General features: G+C 47.5%; 2 protein-coding genes across 3 annotated transcripts in view; both read right to left on the bottom strand.

Moving 5' to 3' along the window:
• Positions 1-621: 621 nt before the first annotated feature.
• LOC135830048 (whirlin-like) lies at positions 622-17,755 on the bottom strand. The gene is made up of 15 exons (XM_065342431.1): positions 16,921-17,755; positions 14,658-14,810; positions 13,851-14,120; positions 12,362-12,556; positions 11,031-11,264; positions 10,657-10,782; positions 9,622-9,698; positions 9,058-9,153; positions 8,127-8,304; positions 7,046-7,276; positions 5,265-5,360; positions 4,336-4,596; positions 3,446-4,023; positions 2,223-2,369; positions 622-1,511 (listed from the first exon to the last, which is right to left on the bottom strand). Exons 1-15 carry the CDS (start codon positions 17,128-17,130, stop codon positions 1,241-1,243), a joined length of 3,123 nt encoding a protein of 1,040 aa, XP_065198503.1. The 5' UTR covers positions 17,131-17,755; the 3' UTR covers positions 622-1,240.
• A 1,735-nt stretch (positions 17,756-19,490) lies between these two features.
• LOC135830047 (protein mono-ADP-ribosyltransferase PARP4-like) overlaps positions 19,491-20,822 on the bottom strand; it is a 62,352-nt gene continuing 61,020 nt past the window's right edge. For both annotated transcript variants that reach the window (XM_065342430.1, XM_065342429.1), the window contains one exon: positions 19,491-20,822. This exon is cut by the window's right edge and continues 98 nt beyond it. In XM_065342430.1, coding sequence (XP_065198502.1) covers positions 20,601-20,822 — 222 coding nt within the window. In that variant the 3' untranslated portion in view covers positions 19,491-20,600.

Raw genomic sequence — 20,822 nt, forward strand, 5'->3', positions numbered from 1 at the left:
GTCTCCAATAATAGAACACCTTGGGGCGGCATTCAAAAAATAAAGTGCTCAGTCTCCATTATAACGGCATACTGTGTGAATTCATTATCTGTACCGGCGAAAAAAACCCTGAAATATGTGTATTTGACATGAATTGGGCATGGCAACATGCCTCTGAAATGAGGTTGAAATAATAATGGAACAGTCTCCAATAAAGGAACGTCTCCATTAATCATTAGCACGGGGCGGAGGTACATTGAAAAAATAAAGGACCGTGCTTATATTAGAGATAATACGGTACATGAGTTCATCGACTGCATTTCACTAAGCAGCATTGTACTAGGATGCTTTGACACAAAGTCTCCCCCCCCCCCCCCGGGTACTAAGCACACTTTCCTGCTGCCCATGAGGGTACATAGTTTAGAGTTCCAGCGTATTGTATAAAGATGGCCGCCATCACTAGGTCACTCCATACGCAATTTCCGTAGGACTTACTACTGCTAGCCAAGCACACTTCCTGTCTCGTTTACAGCTACATGCTCAATTGACAAAGCGCAAATTCTGGATTTAGAATATTGCACTTTAACATCAGTTTGTGCTTCATGTATAGTACATAGCCTGCATGGCTGGCGTGTGGTCTTTTCGAGCACCCACCCTATTCTGCACAGGATGGGCACAGGAGTAGCAGGAATATCCAGCTTGACAAGTGCACGCTTTCTCAACGGGAAATTAATACAAAATTCGGTACATGGTGCTTCCGTGAGTACAGAATTTTACTTCTGGGCTCATACAGCAAATATTACATTAGAAAATCAAATACTACCTGACAATGTTGCTCAAGATATTATTACTATCATCAAGGAACACATCTTGAAATTCTTACAAGGAAATATTGTGTTCTCTATCTATGGTTCAGGGATATGCACTCGCCTGGATGAAATAATTAAAATTTTATAGAATGCGACCAGCGTATCGATTCAAGAAAAGTATTACTGAATTATTGAAGTACATCTGTGTGAAAAGAATCTTGTGAAAAGGTAGCAGTGTCCGTCCATCACCACTATGACCATCCCACCATCAATACCATGAAGGTACAACACTTGGAGATACTAGTAACGTATTGTCAGCCTCAAATCACGGGCTGCGCTAAAACTCGGTGTCCGTGTAGCGTAATTCAGCCGGCCCTACCTCGCTTGTATCCTTATAAAAGTGGGTTGTTTGTAGATTGGGTATTGTCAGCCTCAAATCATGGGCTGCCCGGCTAAAACTCGGTGTCCGTGTAGCGTATTTCAGCCGGTCCTATCTCGCTTGTGTCGTTATACACGTACGTTGTCTGTAGATTGACACCGTCGGGGAGATCAAAACTCGTGCTCGTCGACACCGGCTCGCTGAAGCCGGCGTCCGACGGCAGTATTGTCGTTTCGGTACGCGTGTCCGTGTTGTCAATGGCAACACTTGCTGTTCCACCATCGCCGAGCGTTGCGTCTGTTTCATCCGCTGCTGTCTCTCCGAGAAGGGACTGAATATTGCCTCTGTGCAGCAAGCATTATAACAGCAACAAACGGGGAAATTAATGGAACTGCCCATGCAATGGCCACGAGAAACCAACATAAAATGTCTTTGTTTTCAATTTTCTCAATTTTTATACCAAACTGAAAACGAGTTTCTGAAATTTTAGGCGATCCAAATTTCAGGCATGAGGGCGAAAGAACAGGCTGGGCGAACAGACATTTTAGGTACAGAGAGGAGGAGGATGTCTACGGCATTGGGAGAAGCAGTTCCCAATGTTTGAATAGTTTACAGATGCATAGATTTGTCTCGGGGTCATTCGTCTAATCGTCTCATCACAGTAAGATTAAAGTACAGTCGTCCCTCTCTAATCCGGCACTTTATAATCCAGCACCCTCGATAAACCAGCACAATTTTCAGTAGCCAAAATGTCCTCTTCATGTACATTGCAGCAGTAAATCAGATTTGTTAATCCAGCACCCTCCCTAATCCAGCAGATTTTCGTGGCACAAATGGTGCCGGATTATAGAGGGACCACTGTATACTCTTTCTAACCGAATCTGTTGGCCTATTGTTTGGCGTGGTCGCAAAAGGGTAATAATCCGTTCTTGCCTAGACAACAGATACATGATTTGCAAACTAGAGGAAACAATGAAAATCTACGGTGATAGAAAGGAGAATAGCGCATATCACCAGGACGAAGCCGGTGCAATGATTTTGCCAAGTCAACGTACGTGCTCTCCGGCTGAATACGGAGACGTCGCTGTCGCACAGTGTCCACCAGTGCGTCGTGTGCCTCGCTAGCCTCACTCCTGTCATTGCTAGCCATATCCACACTGATGTCAGAGGGTTCAGCTAGGCCATCGCCTGCGTCAGTGACTCTGGAAAGCGAGGAAATACACACACATACACATACACACAGACACAGACATGCATACACGCACACACGCAAACACAGACACAAACACAGCACAAACACACGCACACAGACACAGACATACACATACAGGATTCCACTTCTGGAACAGTGTATGTGGCACACGTGTGTATAAAGGGGCGGGGGGCACGTGAGTGCATGCGTGCGTGCATATGTATGTGTGCTGTGTGTGTGTGTGTGTGTAATTGATGAATGGTTTACTCTGGCCCAGGATCATCAGCAATGGAGAGATGTGTACCGCACTCGTGTGCAGCGTCCTGCCCCGGTACCGCTCTCTTGCCTGGTATGTAAACGGACATTCAAGAGCAAATCTGGACTTGGACGACACACATGTTCTGCTGATCGCCAGCTGCCTGTAGCGGAACAGCCGGACGCACGTCAATGCCATGCCTGCCTTCGGTGGTTCCGAAGTGCCGGCGGACTTGCTGTGCACAAGTGCACAACACCCGCCCCGGCATCACCGCCCACACCCCAGCGCATACCAATCACCAGCCATCCGTGTTGCAACCAGCACTGCGCTACCTGTGATCGCTGTTTTAAATCTGCTTCTGGCTTTCGGCGACACAATTGCAATCGTGGACGGCGTCGTGGCGGAGCGGCTTCCTAGTAGCAGTGCTGACTTCTCTCGAACTCTCTCTTCTACTCTCCTCTGTCTCGGGGGCGGCGTGGCCAAGCATTTGGCAGCTGTACACCAGGCCAGGTGTGTGTGTGTGTGTGTGTGTGTTTTCAAGTCTACCCAGAGTTTTGGGGATTTCAGGGGGTGTCGGCCGTTGGGCGGTTCAATAACCAATTGAGTCATCTTTCCAAGATTCCTTTTGAGTCTCTCTCCCCTCTCCCGGGGGGACTCACGTGACCAGTTTTGGCAGGGAGCAACAAGTACAAGTGTGTGTGTGTGTGTGTGTGTGTGTGTGTGTGTGTGTGTGTGTGTGTGTGTGTGTGTGACCATACGCTTATGTGCTCTGTGTGTGCGTGCGTGTGTGCGTGTGTAGCAATAGCATGTTATGTTGAACAATGGCTTACCCGTGCAGCGGCGTGGACGTGAACAGAGGTATATCCAGTGCAGCGCCGTCCAGTGTACCCGCTCTGTCCCCTTCCTGTCCCTGATGGCTCTGCACTATCTTACGCGGCGAGTCACGGCGCTCCACAAACGGGCTCTCCGCCTGTGCCTGGCGAGCAGAGGAGGGAGGCTTGAGCGCTTGGACGGCCGGGTGTACTAACGGCGAGTCTTTGCCGGCACTGACTGGTGACAGTGAAGGCGGTAGTGGTGGGGCTTGAGGGATAGTCCCTCGTTTCGGCGCCATCTGAACCATGTGTATAGTGCTGGATGCTGTTGCTATGCCGACATCATTCGGGTGCTTCGGCTCCGTGCGACCAGCGACGTCGTATTCCCCGGCAATCGAGGCCGAGTCCGAATCGGTTTCTAATTGCTCTATGCCCTCCAGTATTTCGTCCACTTCGTTCACGACCATCCGTTCGTTGTACTGCAGTGTGCCGCCTCTGCTCATTCTCTCGCCCATTGCCTGCTCGCTCTCGACGGCTAGTAGTGAGCCCAGTCTGGCATGCAGTTGGTCTTCAACGGCTAGTTGTTGAGAGGCGGTCTAGAACAGTGGACAGAATGCATGCACACACACACACACACACACACACACACACACACACACACACACACACACACACACACACACACACACACACACACACACACACACACACATACACACATACACACACACACACACATACACACACCGATACGGAACCACCTTCATGAGCCTCAGCAGCAACATACTTTCATCCTGAAACCTCTGCGGAAAGTCGATCGTTCGTGCAAATCTTTGTGAAAATTGTTGCAGTACCTAGAAATATGCTGACTGTACCCATGCCGGCTTTTAGTTGATCTTTGCACTTACCATTGGAACAATCATCTGGCTGTTTTGATGCGAGAGCGACGGGTTGCAGTCGATGCTGTCGGAGTCGTCCGTTTGGTACATGGCCGCTCGGCCCTCACCGTCCTCTCTCAGCGGACCGGGGGCGTCATCATCCTCAGTGCCATTATCATCATCATCAGCAGTGGTGATAGTGTGGCCAAACGTGGAAGTGCCAAATTGATAGTGATCTATGACGCCGCCGTTCTGAAGTGCTTCGCTGCTCCCACCTGCCAAATGCGAGTCCTGCACAAGGAGGAATTATACCATGGATAAATATTGTTGAGTTGAGGGTGCTGATGACCGGGAGAGCATCTGAAGAAACATCTGACTGTCCACACCTATTTACTATAATTGCAACTAGTGTTGAGTCGGGCAGCATTTTCTTCGGGTATCGGGTAGTTTTACACGGGTAGCACGGGCACCCGATCGGGTAATGTTTCCATGGTAACACCACAATGCACCCCTTCCCTTACACACTGGGTAGACATGCGGAGTATTACATGAATTTGTACATGTGCACTGTACTTGATGTCTTCTGCGACTTCGGGTTTTCGGGTACTATTCTGTACCCGTCTACCCGAGGTCCTCACGGGTAGCACGGGTACCCGACTACCCGTGCACACCACAAATTGCAAGAGTACATGAAAACCAGAGTGTGCAGCTCGGATGGGTTGCTGTCACGGCGGAATTCCGTGATTACATCATTTTAGTGATGTAGTGCGTACAAGCAGGATTCAATCAGGTCTCTTTCTGCACAACTGCAGCTCAGTTGTACGCACTACGCCATTTCCCTCCTCAGATCTATGCCAAATATGATGTAATCACGGAATTCCGCCGTGACAGACACATAGCAGAAAAGGCTCCAAGCCTCATACTCCGGTTTTCATGTACTCCTGCTAATTGCAACTAACCTTCATAGCTTGGTACTCCACCGGTGCCACTAGCTTCTCAAACTCATCGATGTCTTTTGGCTGCACCACTGTTCGTATCGAGTTCAACAGACGTTTCTGCCACACACAGACACACAAACACACCATCGACATCGGATCTTGGCGACACACAGATTTCCCCATTACTGTTTTCTGATGATCGCTTAGTGCGTGAAACTCGGAGTAAAGACACTTTTTCATCCTCTTATTATTGTTTGATCTTGACACATGTTGATTGGCTAGGGCAGGCGTGCAAGCAAGGGTCTTCGCCTATGTTTACCACCGGGTCTACTGTTCAGCGGTAAAGGGTGCATTTGCTGTGGTTTCGAAGCATTGGACACGTCAGGATGATTATTGCATACAGTACAGTCGGTCGCCGAAAAATGGGGGGGGGGGGTCAGCCCCCTACCCGAGACCATTCTAATTTTCATGTACTACAGTCTATGCACAGTTGAATCACCGTGTGTACATTGCTATCAGAGGCGTCTGAAGGTATTTTTAGTGTGGTACGGTCAGCCACCCGAAATACAAATTACTCGTGGGGGAGGGGTGGCCGAGCCGAAATGTTTGGAATTTGTTTGCCCAAATCAGTGTATTTTATTTATTCACAGGGTGACTGGGCAAAAAGTGGTACGGTCAATACCGTAGTGACCGTACCGTGTCCGACGCCCCTGGGTATGCTGTGCTTGGTGAAATTCTAGGCTGTTCATTCTTCGGCACCCCGACAGTACTGTATGTGCACATGCTAGTCGTAACTGCAGTCAATCCTGCATAACAGTTAGAACGACCTTCGATCAGGCACGAGAGAATTGTCATTATTCGCGAGTCGTCGCTGTCCATGGGGTTCCAAATATACAGTCAAATGGTGACCAGGTCTGAAGGTTGCGTAGAAGACAGCAAATTGTTGTTATAGAGGCGGTGTGAAAGGAGTTATCATGACGAGTCAGCGGAATTCCGGAACTGCTTATGGGCGCTAAGCATACAGCGGAACCGCTTATGGGCGTTAAGCATACAGCGGAACCGCTTATGGGTGGTAACAAGAGTAGATAAACAAGAGTGCGCAACTCCGGATCTCTCCTGCACAATCTCCTGATACCCGCCCATGGCGGAATTTTTTGTTGACGTCACCTTTTCTCAGAAAACGCGCTTCTTGCCGCAGAGCAGTGTGAGAGCACGTGCTGGGCACCGACATTGTAATGTAAGCCCGGCCAAGTGCACGAGGCAAAACTCACCAAAAGACTAGCAGCGCGTGGGTGGTCGAAAAGATTACGTCAACAAAAAGTCCGCCGTGGGCCAACCCATCCGCGCGGATCCGGGAGTTGCACACTCTTGTTTATCTACTCTTGGTGGTAAGCATACAGCGGAACCGTTTATGGGCACAAAGCATCCAGAGTGAGTCGCTTGTATCGCTGCACCGCAACTTTGCCAAAGCATTTCAACTGGTGATGCAATCGCAGAATCTCTATACTCGAGGTCATCATTCACGTGGTTGGCTGCAGTCGGCTTTGTGGTTTCGGTCACTAAACATTATGCTGCAACCAAGTTGTACACTGGGTGCAGAAAGAATGCATGGAACTATAGGAGTTCTCGCTCCACATATACTGGCATACAGCGTAACATACACAATAGCGACTGCACACACCTTGAAGGGCAGTTGGCTGCAGGTGGTTTTTGTTACCGAAAAAACGTTGCGCAAGAATATTAACTTTACTGCGTGGACACACGCTGTGTCGGGGGTTGCTACATTAGCTCAAGTCTCTCACCTTGCCCACGGTATCTAGCAGTATGATGAGCGCATTGACCAGCTGTCGCACTGTCAGCTTGTGCTCCCCGTACTCGTCCAGGTAGTAGTTCAGTGTCTCCAGCTCCACGCGAGATAGCTCGGCCTTCGCCTGCTGCGTGATGGAGGCCCGCGAGGACTGGTGGACGGCGTGCTGGAAGCCCTTGAACATGAGCTGTGTGCCAAAGCCTTGCTTGAATACCGCTGACTCTTTCTGCAACACAGCCATCAGAAAAGAGCAGCAACATTCCCTCTACTACAGCATCACAACGGTACATATTACTAGTGTGGTGATGGTTTGACAGCAGCATGAAATAAGGTGGAGGACACCGGGTTTTGGAAACAGTGACCTTTCTGCAACCATCCACACGGTTGGTAGATGTCAAACTATCAACACATTATGTAAACAAAAACAAGGTTTATCTAATGCCATACTACTGTAGCAGGTTCACTTATGCAACGATTTTCATACACTGATACCTCGTTGAGAAAGAAGAAAAAAACACTGATAAGACAAACTTCCGCTCCAGAAGAACTGCTATTCATAAGTCTATGTGATAAATCACTGTGTAACCACTGGGTATAAGATACGGATGAGAAGAACTCCCGTTATCCCGAACAAATACCATCTGAACGTTAGTTAGTGTCCCGGCCAGGAAAGATTTGACTGTAGAGTATACTGATACCACGTGTACGTAATAGTGCAACTGACAGGTGGGTACCCATGTCACCAACAACCAAATATTCAGTGACTCAGTGTTGAGAGAGAGAGAGAGAGAGAGAGTTTAGCAGCAAGAAGACAAAAGTGAGAGTAAGTGTACTGACTGGGTGAATAGTACTAAAATACTTGGTAAGTTCTCGGATGGTGAGCCAAGGAAAGTAATAACTGGAAACGTCATATTCAGTCTGGTGCTACCTATGTGCATGCCTGACTGTTCCAAAATCGCGTTTAGTTAGGTTTAGTTTAGATGGTTTACTTGTGCCCCACCGTTTTCAATGTTTCCAATTAAAACATACCTAATGTCTATAGCTACAGCCCCAGCTGTTTGTCACAGCACACTTACATGCTTGATTCCGGATTTCCCCTGCTTTCGGTTGTTCAGCACGGGCTCTTGGCTGGCCACAAAAAGACCCCGTCTTGCCTTGGGCACTGCGGGGAACCTCTCCGGCACAGCAACTGGTTGCTCGCGTGCTGATGATGATGGCATGGCTGAAGCATGTTCATCTAGATAAGCCAGGCTCCTGTTTGCAGAGAGAAGAAACCCGGAGAATGACTCTCTTGCAGACTCTCAGCAATCGTAATTCCCCGATTATAAGTCGCAGCCCATTTTCAGGTCTGAGCCAAGTTGCTTCAATACATTGACATAAGTAGGACGTCGCACACCCTTCTTTGCCCTGTACGTTTAGCGTAGAAAGGTGCGACTTAAATTCGAGGAAATACGCTTCTAGCAGTTGTATGTATTAGAAAGTAACGGCTGTACAGTAGAACTCCCTTTATACGGGCTGGTAGAGACTGGGCATTAAACGTAAGTAGGAAATGCGGCATTGAGTTTCACACCCCGCGAACAGCAGGCCAACTAATTCTAACTTTCATTTTGCCCGATGATCGAGTTGCAAAAGACTGCCGTTCTGCTTTCTGTAAGGAAAGTCTGTACTTTGCAGTATTGAACACTGTGTGCGGACCGGGGAATGGATTATATTGTGTAGTATTGTTGCCATGCAGGAGCGTGTGAAACCAAACCAATGTCGGATGCAGGGGTCTTTCGGTATGCCGATCAAAACTATGTATGTAGGCAGTCCAGCATACTTGAATGGATAGCCAAGTCCAGGATATAAGGCTGGCCCGAATATTTGGAGATTTAAAACTGCTCCATTACTTTCCGAAAAATTGTACTTTGAAGTAGCAGAGAGACCGTTTTGATGGTGTGTGATTGTGTGAGCTAGAGCCAAAGAATAGAATTACATAGAGAGGACAAAATTCTCCATCGGTCTTACTTGCGCTTATGCTTTCTGATGTTGTCGAACGGGATGATCGGCCTTTCCGGTACTTTGCCCAGTGAACGAAGCGTCATCACAAGCATCTCATTCTCCCTGAAACAAAATAACATACCCAGAAATCACAGGGAATTGGAATGAGTGAATACCAATGTTTATCTCATGATGCCGAAAATCATATTGTCATGTCATAGAACCGTACCACAGTCCTGGCTCAAGATGTCCACGAAACAGGGGGGCAAACCATTTCCCAGTTCACGTGACACTCAGCTTGAGACCGAGCTTCCCACAACATTAGGAGCACCATCACCCAAGGCGCAGAGGAAGCTCCTTAAGCGGTGGGAGATGTGTAGATGAGACCCACCACCAAATTGGGGAATGGGGATGGGGAACAAACAGGTGATAATTGATAAATATGCCAATACTCTCCGCAGATCAGTTCCTGATGCCAAAATTGAGACCGTCATGTGTTAACAGGAACAATATTGCCGCGATGTCCAAACGTAGAAAGCTATTCATTTGCAAGCGGCTGTCTTATATCTATCCTGAATGTGGAGAACTTACCGTAACATTTCTGCAGCCTCGTTGTGAAGGATGTTGAGAAAGGACACGCCATTGACATCAATGATCTGGTCACCAACCTGAGGTATAACATGAGAAGCGAAGGCAAAGCTACTTCTGGCCGTGGAGATTTGATAAACCATTTATAAACTTTTCTACTAGCCCAATTGAAGGTATATTCCAGCCTAAAGAAGGCCAGAAAAAGGATTTCGCAAAAACCAGCAAGTTGGCTTCAAAATTGCAAACAAGCATGCACTTGAACCAAATCGTTGATTGGAGGATTTGGAAGGCATTTGTAACTCAGTAGTGGATATAGAAGGCACGACGGTCACATGCGTCTTCACCACAATAATTTATTCTGTCTGATATTACACATGTACACATCTGTGGCCAATGTCCCTGTATCAACCCTACCAGATATCTGCTGATGGTGAATCAGACGAAATGTATGTACTGCTACTGGTTACAGCTGGGAAAGAAAACATGTTCTATGAAGACCATGCTGAGCAAGGGGACAAAACTGAAATCATGCGTATGGTACACAACATTGTCCTAAGAGTACTGGATCCACATCTATTTTTAGGTCAGTGCCTTTCGTGCATAAAGTACTTCACAGTATACTCGTACACGCACTGGTATTACAAGCACTGGTATTACAAGTACTGGTATTACAAGTACTGGTATTACAAGTACTGGTATTACAAGTACTGGTATTACAAGTACTGGTATTACAAGTACTGGTATTACAAGTACTGGTATTACAAGTACTGGTATTACACGTACTGGTATTACACGTACTGGTATTACACGTACTGGATCCACGTCTGCTACATGTGAGTCAGTTCCCTTCGGGCATAAAGTAGTTCACAGTATACGCTAAGCACACAAGTGTGCGTACCCGGAGACCGTCTGAATGTAAAAGCTACTTCACAGTATGCGCGTACACGCCCTCATAATTATTACAAGTACTGGATCCACACCTGCGAAGTCAGTTGCCTTCGCGCATAAAGTATACGCTAAACACACAAGCGTGCATACCTGAAGACCGTGTGAATGTGCAGTGCTGTTACGCTGCACCTGCGACACGTAGACACCGAGACCGTGTTCGGACCCACCGCGGATAGTGATACCCAAGCTGCGACTGTCTTCTTTTGCCATGTTCAGCTGAAAGTATGTGAAAGAGAAATGAAATCGATCAAAACACATTGATCCACAACACATACACACACTTGTACTTGTTGCTCACTGCCAAAACTGGTCACGTGGGTCTCCCCTGAAGAAGGGAGAGACACTCAAAAAGGACACACACAGACACACACACCACACACATACACACACACACACACACACCACACACATACACACACATCCCACCCCCCCCCCCCCCCACACACACACATTCACACACATACCTTCTTCATATTGCTTCGCGGCAGGCTTGCATTGGGATGCAAGAGATCGATACCGGACCTGTACTCTGGCGGAGGTGATGTGGATCGGCCGTGTTTGTTCACCCAGGTGTAGTAGAGTACTGGATGTTTAGATGAACCGTTTGCACCGGGACTGCCGACCATGCCATCCGGGTTAGCCGTGGCTAGGGGCAACACGGTCAGGCGAATCTTTCTCACGCTACCATCGGTTAGTACCTGTACAGACATAGTCAGAGCAAGTGGAAAAGTAGTGATGGAATTATCGTGTCCGTTGCCGAAGGGAACTCAAGACGACCGCTAACACCCGGTAGACCATAGCGGCAGATGCAGCTCCTAACGGCGGTGGTGATGAGTGGGTGAGTCTCGCAACCACTGGCACAAGTGCCAAGAAACCCCATTAGCCACATCCATGTACCCCTTGTGCCTGGCCACAAGTTCCCAGTTGACTGTGGGTAGTAGCACGGCTGGAAAAACCGCTCCCAGTGATTTGAACACGGTAAATAATCAAAATAGAATTTCTGAGCTTGAAACTCTGAAAAGTCTCTCTGGAGAAGATATTGAACCGACTCTGCTGGGATGATGGCTATACCATAGCTCAGTGGTTAGAGCATCGCTGGCCTCAAGCGAGGGTCCCTGGTGCGAGTCCTGCTGGTGACAGCCTTTCTCCTTCTTCAGACTTTTCCCTTTTCCATTCTCTCAACTTGTGAATAACATTATGAGACTCTGAGTTGAGGTAATATGTTCCTTTTTTGTTTCACTGAATTTTCGCTTGAACACAGTGGATAGAACAATGTGCACACTCAGCTCATAACCATAGCAGCAGAGGATGTGCTCCAACACGTTTTCCATATCACTATCACCATCAGTGCATAACCCCAAGAGTGTGCGATTTCAGCTATGGGGTCTGCGACGGCAGAACTTCACATCACGTGATGAACACGTACACATTATTTGCACTCTGTGCAAGATAGATACAGGGTTGCACGCAACCCAGTTTTGGGTTCAACTCTCTTGAGGTGACTTTGCACTGTTTGCCAGCATATCCGTTTTAACCATGTCACGTAATGTGAAGTTCCGCCGTCACAGCACTGCATAGGGTTGTTGTTGTTATTATTGTTTTATTTTACTTCATCAGATTTACAGGCAAGGATGCCTTCTCACCGACCAGGGGCCAGTTCCTAGAAATGATGAAGAAATTGCGGTCTATGCGGGCAGTTGCACACTCTTGGGGGTTATGTACTCTTTGGGCATCATCAGTGGATTCTCTGCTGACCAGAACACAGTGAAATGTGACAATATTCCAGTAGACATACCTCTATAGCATTCTCCTGCGTGATGCGCTCAAAACTGACGCCGTTCGCCTTGCGTATCACGTGGCCGACGCGGATACCCTTCTCGTACGCTTCACTGTCCTCGTCCACGGAGCACACGAATATTCCCAGGCCGTGATCTGATCCTCCACGGACCGAGAACCCCAGCAGACCCTCTACATCCGGTGATATTGTTATCTGCAGTACGGCAGATGAACACCAACAAATCCATACCATCAGTACATGTGAAATCATTGACAGGGCTGAAACGATTATACCGATTACTCAGCAATTACATTGCTCTCGCATGTTTATTACTATTGTAATAAAGCATGGTTAGCACACAGTTAGTACTCTTGATTGCCATATTAGAGTTGCTGTCTCCGAAACACCTGTTTACTCGGTAATTACTCGTTAGAAAAGATAATAGAATGAGTACTTTAGTTGCTATCAGCCTATCGGCTTGGAAAAGTACAAATTTTGACGACGAGAGGTAATGTTTCTACGGCTTGGAAAAGTACAAATTTTGACGACGAGAGGTGTAATGTTTCTACCGTACATGCATTCATTGGGTCGCGTCGAAACTGACCGTGTACTAGTGCAGTGCATGTTCGCTGCTCACGGCGTGGAGCTTGCAGTGCGGGGCAACAGTTCACGTGTATCATGCAGTGAGTGCATGCAGGCAACTGTAGTGGGAACCGGCGAGAAAAATGTTTTGCTAGAAACTATGTACTTGTACTTGAAATGGGAATGAAAGTGATTTCCAAAAATTTGATCCCGTGCCATGATTTTGTTGTGTGCACCATAAGGGAGTGAGAATATGGTGCTAAGCCGATCGCTAAGGTGTCAGCTAAGCCACTAAGGAAATATCACGACAGTTTCAGCCCTATAAACCAAAGCACAACAAACGCCCAATGCATGCTACAAGACACAATACGGTACTTCCAAGTATCACCACGTTAGCAGAATCCAGAGCTAAATTGTTCAAGATGCAAGTGGACGCTTTCTGCATCCTTATCGTGGAGTTGCATCATGACTAGAAAAGGTATAATCGATCAAGTTTCCTTGGTATAAGAATTGTTGAGCGTGTACAAAGGTTTACTGTTTGTTGTTGGCTGGCTACTAGGGTACCGACTCAGCACTCTGCTTGAAAACATATCACATTGCGTGTGACGGCAACTCACGTTATTGGTCAGGAGTTTTGGCATTGGCTGTTAATGGTGCTATCATGATGAAATTCACGGTTTCGGACTACAAATCTCTCATGCACGTCCCACACCATGCATCTCACATTCTCACATTCCCATTTTAACTTAAAATATACTTCACTTCTTGACTCCTTTTCTTTTTAACTTCTTACTCTTTCCTTGTTAGCCATGGTTGGCTGTAAAAACTCTGCAATCGCCACGTAAAGTGATCATTGGCTACCCCAGCCATGTATTGCTTGGAATAAAATAAAAATAAAAATAAACAAAACACACTTAGTCCCTACCTTGATTGGCTTGACTTTCTCCTGCCGGAAGCTGTTCGCCTCGCGGCTGAACCAGGACGCGGGCGAGTGCACCTGGCGCGAGGGCGAGTGGACTGGGCGCGAGGACGAGGGCGCGGACGAGGTGTGCGAGCGCGGGCGTGGCTGCTCGCCAAACGCCGTGCTGGGCGAGACGGGACGGCTGGACGACGACGAGGACGCGGCGGCATTCGGCGGCCAGAGTCGCTGTGTGATGACGAGCTTGTCGAATGTCGAGACTTCACGTGACGGCACCTGTGTGTCGACAACACACAAGAAATGGGGAATACGAAAAGGATCGCTAAGTGACTCTTGGACAATCTGAGTTTGGGTATCAGATCCGGGCTTTCAGTATACATGCATCTACATGTGGAAATAAAACCCACCAGGATATCTCAGTCTACAACACATGCCAAAGACAGGTTATATTTCCACGGTTAGCATGGGGGAGAGTCACACCAACTATTCTCACTCCAAGGAATGCCACCACCCTCAAGGATCAAGGTGCAGATGCAGCACCTATAACAGACTCAGAACATAGGGTGGTGTGTAGATCGGAACCACCACAAAGTGCAGGGTCACAGAGCGAAAATTCCATCTTCTGCATCCACGCTACCTCCGTGCCTGGGCACAGAATCCACATTGACTGCCCGTCGCAGCACGGTAACAGGTAGGAAGACTAGTTCAGCTACCAAGCAGACCAACTTCTATTTCCAAATCAAGGACTTGGACCATCCCACTATGCCGGCCTAGAACGTGGTGCCTGCCCTAACAAATGCCAATACTCTGTACCTCGTTTCTGATGGAGAGTATAGCTTGGCGCTTGGCTGGCGTGTCCAGTATGATCTTTAAGCTGTTGACTAGCTGCTCGAGACTGAGCTGTTTCCTCTTGTACTGCTTGAGCAGCGACGACAACTCTCTTTGCTCCTCTCCCGTCATGTTTGTCTGCAGGGAACACAAACGATGTTTTGATTAATATTCCCACTAGCATCAGCTATGCGCCAGGCCCCTCAAGTGTTTGGGTTAGTGAGAAACGCTTAGTACTGCGCTCAATTACCACCACTACAGTCCTTGTAACATTTCCACTTAACGCAATTGTTTGGAATAGGAATTGTCCTCGCTGTGGTGATGGTGATATGAGTGCAGAAATTTGCAGCGTCATCGACCTTTGTGTAATGATGGTGACTGATCATGATATGAATTGGCTGCAGTGGAGCCTCCGTGTTCTAAAAAATGTTTGGAATCGGAACTGACCATTGCTCATAAATCATTCTTCACTGACGGCAAGCAATGTAAGCGGTATCCTTTGGCCTCCTCATCATTAACATTAGTCACACTTCCCACCGCATTTGCTCTCTAGTTGGCCTCGTTTACCATGCTAGAAACACGGCTTCCATAACGTACTAGATAATCCCAACAACTCCTCCCTACAGCTGCAGTAAAAGCTGTGACTAACGACCACCCCTTGGGGCCACAGAAAGCGGTATTTAGTGGCAGGGGGTCCTTAGTTAGAGGTTTGCACCGCACTACCATAATGTAATGAATGTGAGACCGTCCATGCCTGGCAAAGTGGTCTGTAGTACCAGGCTGGTCGCTAGTCACGGTGGTCTTTAGTTACAGGTTTTACGGTACATAGATCATACTTTTCTTATCACAGAAGTTTCCAGGAATATTGCATGGCAAGGTTTTTTTCAAAAGGGTTTTTTGAATAGCTCTCCTTTAAACAGAGAAGAACTGTGAAAATGAAGAAGTGCAATAGTGTGCTTTGAGGTGATGTAAGTGCTAATGTAATACTGGGTAGTAAGTAAGTTGCGTGAAAACGTCATAGGAAAGATGGCCACTACCCTCTGGCTGGTAGTTGTGAGTCAGTCGCGTGTCAGATTAAGTGGGGCGGGAAAGCTTGAGCTCCAGTGTGGGAAGGCTATCAACTTTCTTAGACGTGCTAGCATGCACGGAGATTACGTGCTAGAGACACTATGTTTGTAAGGTGTCATGGGTATACATGTAGGTACACTAAAATCTGTGACTAGCGACCACCCCTTGGTGCCAGAGAAAGCGGTCTTTAATGGCAGGTGGTCCTTAGTTAGAGGTTTGCACCACCCAACCATGTACGAATGTGAGACCGTCCGTGCCTGTTGAAGTGGTCTGTAGTACCAGGCTGGTCGTTAGTCACGGTGGTCTTTAGTTACAGGTTCTACTGTACAATAACACTGTAGATGCAAAAGATCAAAGTGCCGGCTGAATAGTATTGCGGTGATAGTTCAGACCATCACCCCACTATTCAGTATGCCCGCTGAGAGAAATAGTTCCATGTGCCAGTTCAGTGTGTTGGTTCATTGTTGCATTTCATTGTCATGGATATTTCGGTGCGGTATTTCACTCGGATATTTCAGTTTTTTTCGCACTTCAATGTGCCAGTCCAATGTGCTAGTTCATTGTGCTAGTTCAGTGCATCATTTCGGTGCGTCATTTCGGTGCGTCATTTCGGTGCGTCATTTCGGTGCATTTGTTCAGTATGCTATGGTCTATGATTAAACTATTTTGTGTACCTGTGTCTGCCGTGCCATACGTGTGCTTGATGTGTCAGTGTGATCTTGCACTTTATTTCACGTGCATGTTAGCCCCTATGCCGCCTCAAAGCAGACGACTGCACTATTTTCATTCTCACAGTGATTCGCCTGTTTATAAAAAGGAGTTCGGAGATTGAGTAAACGGATAAATGGAGTTCTATCCAAACACTCTAGCCATTTAGTACTCCTGGGACTTTCACTGACGACAACTGTATAAATTATTTTCAAAACAGCTGTATGGAAGGTTTGGTGGATCTATCTACTGGAGCTGTGTTGTTGGTGTGGTGGAGGAGGTTGGCCAGAGAGTGAGTTTTGTCCAAATCATTATCTCCTACCATTGCAAACACTCTAATCAGTCATTATTACAGTACTTGTGTAACGGCATGTTCCCACTTGTTTCATAACTGCGTTCAGAATGACACTAGCACACACGATCGGGTTCAACCACTGATTCATTCTCCAGTACGTAGACGGAGTGTACTTACCTGAGCATGTCGCTGCAGAGAGAACGCAGAGAAGCGCTTCGTGAGCTTCCGACTCGATGATAGGTCGCTATACGGCGAGCTGGCGCTGGATCCGCCGTATCCATTTGAACTACTGTAGCCGTTGATTCCTCCGGAGCGACCTGCGATAGGCGTGGAGCGATGCTCGATTTCCAACTCACGTTTTCGTTTCTGCCGCCGATTGGTAGCCATTGCACCCGGACTCGCTCAGCGGCAAAGGACACTAGAAGCACACCTTTGTGGCCGGCTCGCAACTGCCTTCTTCGGTTCTGACTTGCTGGATGTAATTCCGAGTGAGTGGTTCCAGTCAGTCACGACGCGATTTTCTTACCCAGGAATGTGGGTAACTGCAGGACCAGTCAACCGTCCCGTACAGCCACGCGGTAGGATAACGCTGGAGTAGCGAAATTTGCTCCGAGCGCCCGGTCTTCCAGAGAGGATATTGCAGCAACTTTCCAATAATAATTCCTCAGTGCAAGGTGAGGCACAACCCTCTCTGATAAGCACAGAGATACGACGGCCGGGTTAGTTTATCGTAGTCTCCAGCGCTTGACGGTGCCAATGAAGTCATTCAGATTGAGAGATCACTCCCCTTCGATGTCAGCAATCTCCATATGGCATATCACGGGCAACTCCTTCTGTGCTAAAATTTAAAACACTCTTCTACCGTCGACCTGCTTCGCGAACAAACATTTCTCTCCCTCGAGCAGAATGAGTCTCGGAATTCTGTGGCTTACGGGGAGCGAAGGAAATTCTTCGGACGGCTAGGAAGCTGTTCGGAACCATGTACCCCAAGAAAACGACCCAGAGCGGCGGAACAACTAACTTCTCGTAGATAATAATTCAAACAAGGAACTGTCGACATGTCACACGGTGACACATGCCTTCGCAGCGTTTACTCACGGTCATCATGCAATGGTCGGTGGATCGATGGTGCCTGGTGGCTTTCGAAAATTCTTCACTCTGTCGCGATCAAAGTAGATTTTCAACGCATCGCAACTGTCGAATAGGGTAATTCAGAACGAAAACCTTCTAAAAGTAGGAATCAGATGTACACTTGCATGTCCTGGATCGAAGGCCGAGTGACAAGAAAAATTTACGGGTTTCCAAAATCCAGAATAAAAGCAGTGGATTTAGATTGACAGACTGACAGACTCAGTAACTGAACTGGGAATGGGCTATGCACAGGCTTCAGCCTCAGGCTGGAGGGGCTTCGGAGTTTGGTCCCTGTTGGCGTCGGAGGATCAAGGACATGTCGACAGCCAACACTGTCAGTGCAGTTGCCACGGCCTACAGTCAATGCAACAAAATTCAATCATGCAGAGGATTGAGTAGCAAAGTCATCTACAGTAAAACCTGTCAAGGCGACCACTCTGAAAAGGCGACCACCTGCCCCAAAAGACCACTTGCAACCAGGACCAAGGGATGTTAAAGGGGAAGTAAAGGCAAAAATAAAATTTTCACCAGTTGTAGTCTTCGGGGTGCTGAGTCGAATGGTCTTGGTCCGAGAAAGCTGAGACGCTCCCTTCCTACTTGAATCCCAATCGAACTCGCGCACTTCCACCGAAACTGGGTGACTGCGCCCTACTAGATGGGGATTTGTATGCAAAATGTCACTAAAAGCGCCATTTCGTTCTTATAAAAGCACGGATGACCGCGATTGGCCCATATGTTGTAGTCTTTTGGACGCTGAGTCGACTGGTTTTGGTCCGAAAAGGCTGCGATGCAGCGTTTCTCCTTTATTCTCAATCGAACATGGTTGAACAAGCGGTCACGTGCTCCTGGGTGCCCAAATCACCTGGTCACCACGCCAGCAGGCGACAACTTTCACACCAAGGTTCAACTCGAGTTCAACTCGAGTGACAGGACTGCACTCAAAAAAGGTCAAACAGGCTAGTAAGTAATTTATTTGTACCCTGCAGGCACGGTGACCAGGTGACTGGTGTACGCACGAGCACGTGACCGCTTGTTCAACCATGTTCGATTGGGAATAAAGGAGGAACGCTGCATCGCAGCCTTTTTGGACCAAACCCAATCGACTCAGCGTCCAAAAGACTACAACATATGGGCCAATCGCGGTCATCCATGCTTTTATAAGAACGAAATGGCGAATTTAGTGACATTTTGCATACAAATCCCCATCTAGTAGGGCGCAGTCACCCAGTTTCGGTGGAAGTGCGCGAGTTCGATTGGGATTCAAGTAGGAAGGGAGCGTCTCAGCTTCCTCGGACCACGACCATTCGACTCAGCACCCCGAAGACTACAACTGGTGAAATTTTAATTTTTGCCTTAACTTCCCCTTTAATATAATTTTTTTAATAATAGTATTTGCAGTCAAACGACCCTGGATTCGGAGACCACCTGGCAACAGAGACCACATGTTGAAGGTCCCTTGAGCGGTTGTCTTAGACAGGCTTCACTGTACATGTTCTCTTGTAGATCTACAGCCTTGTAGACAGACCGTGTTGCTCAATGAAATCCAGTCGCGTCACTCGAGTACGCGCGCTGGGCGTTGCGCTGTCCTAGACCTGCGAACACACTGGGCTGCGAAATGATGCAAGGCACAAACGTAGATCTACTGTAACAAATATTTTACAGTCCTGCGAAATGAAATCCAGTCGTTTACTTCGAAGTACATGTATATTCAAATCGATGTGATCTGTTACAAATATAAAGCAGGCATCCAATGATGGCGAGCAAGGCATTCATGTACACACCACTAGTGCTTCATTGTTAGGCTTCTAAAGTAACGTTGACTAGATCAACGTAGGAACCTAAGAGAAAAAAACTAAAAAATCATCAGGTGTGTATGGTGGGGGGGGGGGGGGGGGCTATTGGTCAAAACACGGCTACATTTTAAAATTCAAAACAAAAATCCAAAGTGGGCATAAAAAATACAACTTCTTCTTGGAGTACAGTGCTGTGTATGGGTGTACTCTACATATGATTGCATCAGCGCATCTAAAATTTAACGTAGACTATTCAATTTGCAGAAATTTTAGGTGCTAAAAAATTTTAGGTATGAGACCCAAAAGACTATGGTAGGTGAACAGTAATTTCAGGTAGAGTGTGACAGTTCCGTATGGCATCATGCGCTCAAGAGTTTGTGCAAGTTTTGAAATGCTGCAATGCGCAGGTAAGCAGGACATTGGGCATAGTGGGTTTGAAAATGTAAGGAAAGATATAGCGAGTGAGGTACAGAATCTCCAGACAACTAGCTGCTCGACTTTGTTAGCGAGTGAAGTATGATCGTAATATTTTCCAGTGGGTAAACTAAATTTGGATAATTTTATGCAGGAGGGTTGGCTGCTTCGAAGGACAACTAAGTTACTTGTAGTTCTACCGAGATACTTCATGGTTCATACAAAAAAAAACAGGTTTAGCAATTGGCAATAGGGCCGTGCGTGCTTGAACCATGTGTGTGAGCGCGCGGGTGTATGCGTGTGTGTGTATGTCTGTCTGTGTACGTGCATGCACACGCGCATATGTGTGTCGACATGACTTGTGTGTACCAGCCTTTTGTGTAATTGCAAAAAACCGGTGACGATACAAACCTGGAGACCCAGGTAAGCGGCATGGTGATACAAGCTTGATCTGACCTTTACGCTGCGCCAGTCAAACACATCATCACCAGCCGTGACAATTCAAACTTGGGGACCAAGCTAAGCGGCACGGAGATGGGAACACGGTCTGACCGTCCTGTCGCGCAAGTCAATCACATCAGGACAATCGATGCACTCGAACATGACAAACTGCAGAACGTCGTCAAGATTATTGCCTATGCCCAGGTAGCTTGACAGGTTTGAGCAGTAACTACTCTCAGCCAGACAGCGACGCACAAACTCGACGGACGTCCGAAGCGCCGTTTCTTTCTTCAAGCCGGC

Source organism: Sycon ciliatum, chromosome 13 (assembly GCF_964019385.1).
Source record: "Sycon ciliatum chromosome 13, ocSycCili1.1, whole genome shotgun sequence".
NCBI classification, from domain to species: Eukaryota; Metazoa; Porifera; class Calcarea; order Leucosolenida; family Sycettidae; genus Sycon; species Sycon ciliatum.

Bases quoted from the DNA above. Each gene is read 5' to 3' on its own strand.
- LOC135830048 (XM_065342431.1), bottom strand. From the start codon at position 17,130: ATGGCTACCAATCGGCGGCAGAAACGAAAACGTGAGTTGGAAATCGAG. The intron at 8,305-9,057 runs GTAAGACCGATG...CTCTGCAAACAG, and splicing joins ATCAGAAAGCATAAGCGCAA to GAGCCTGGCTTATCTAGATG. The intron at 2,370-3,445 runs GTAAGCCATTGT...CTCGCTTTCCAG, and splicing joins ACGTCCACGCCGCTGCACGG to AGTCACTGACGCAGGCGATG.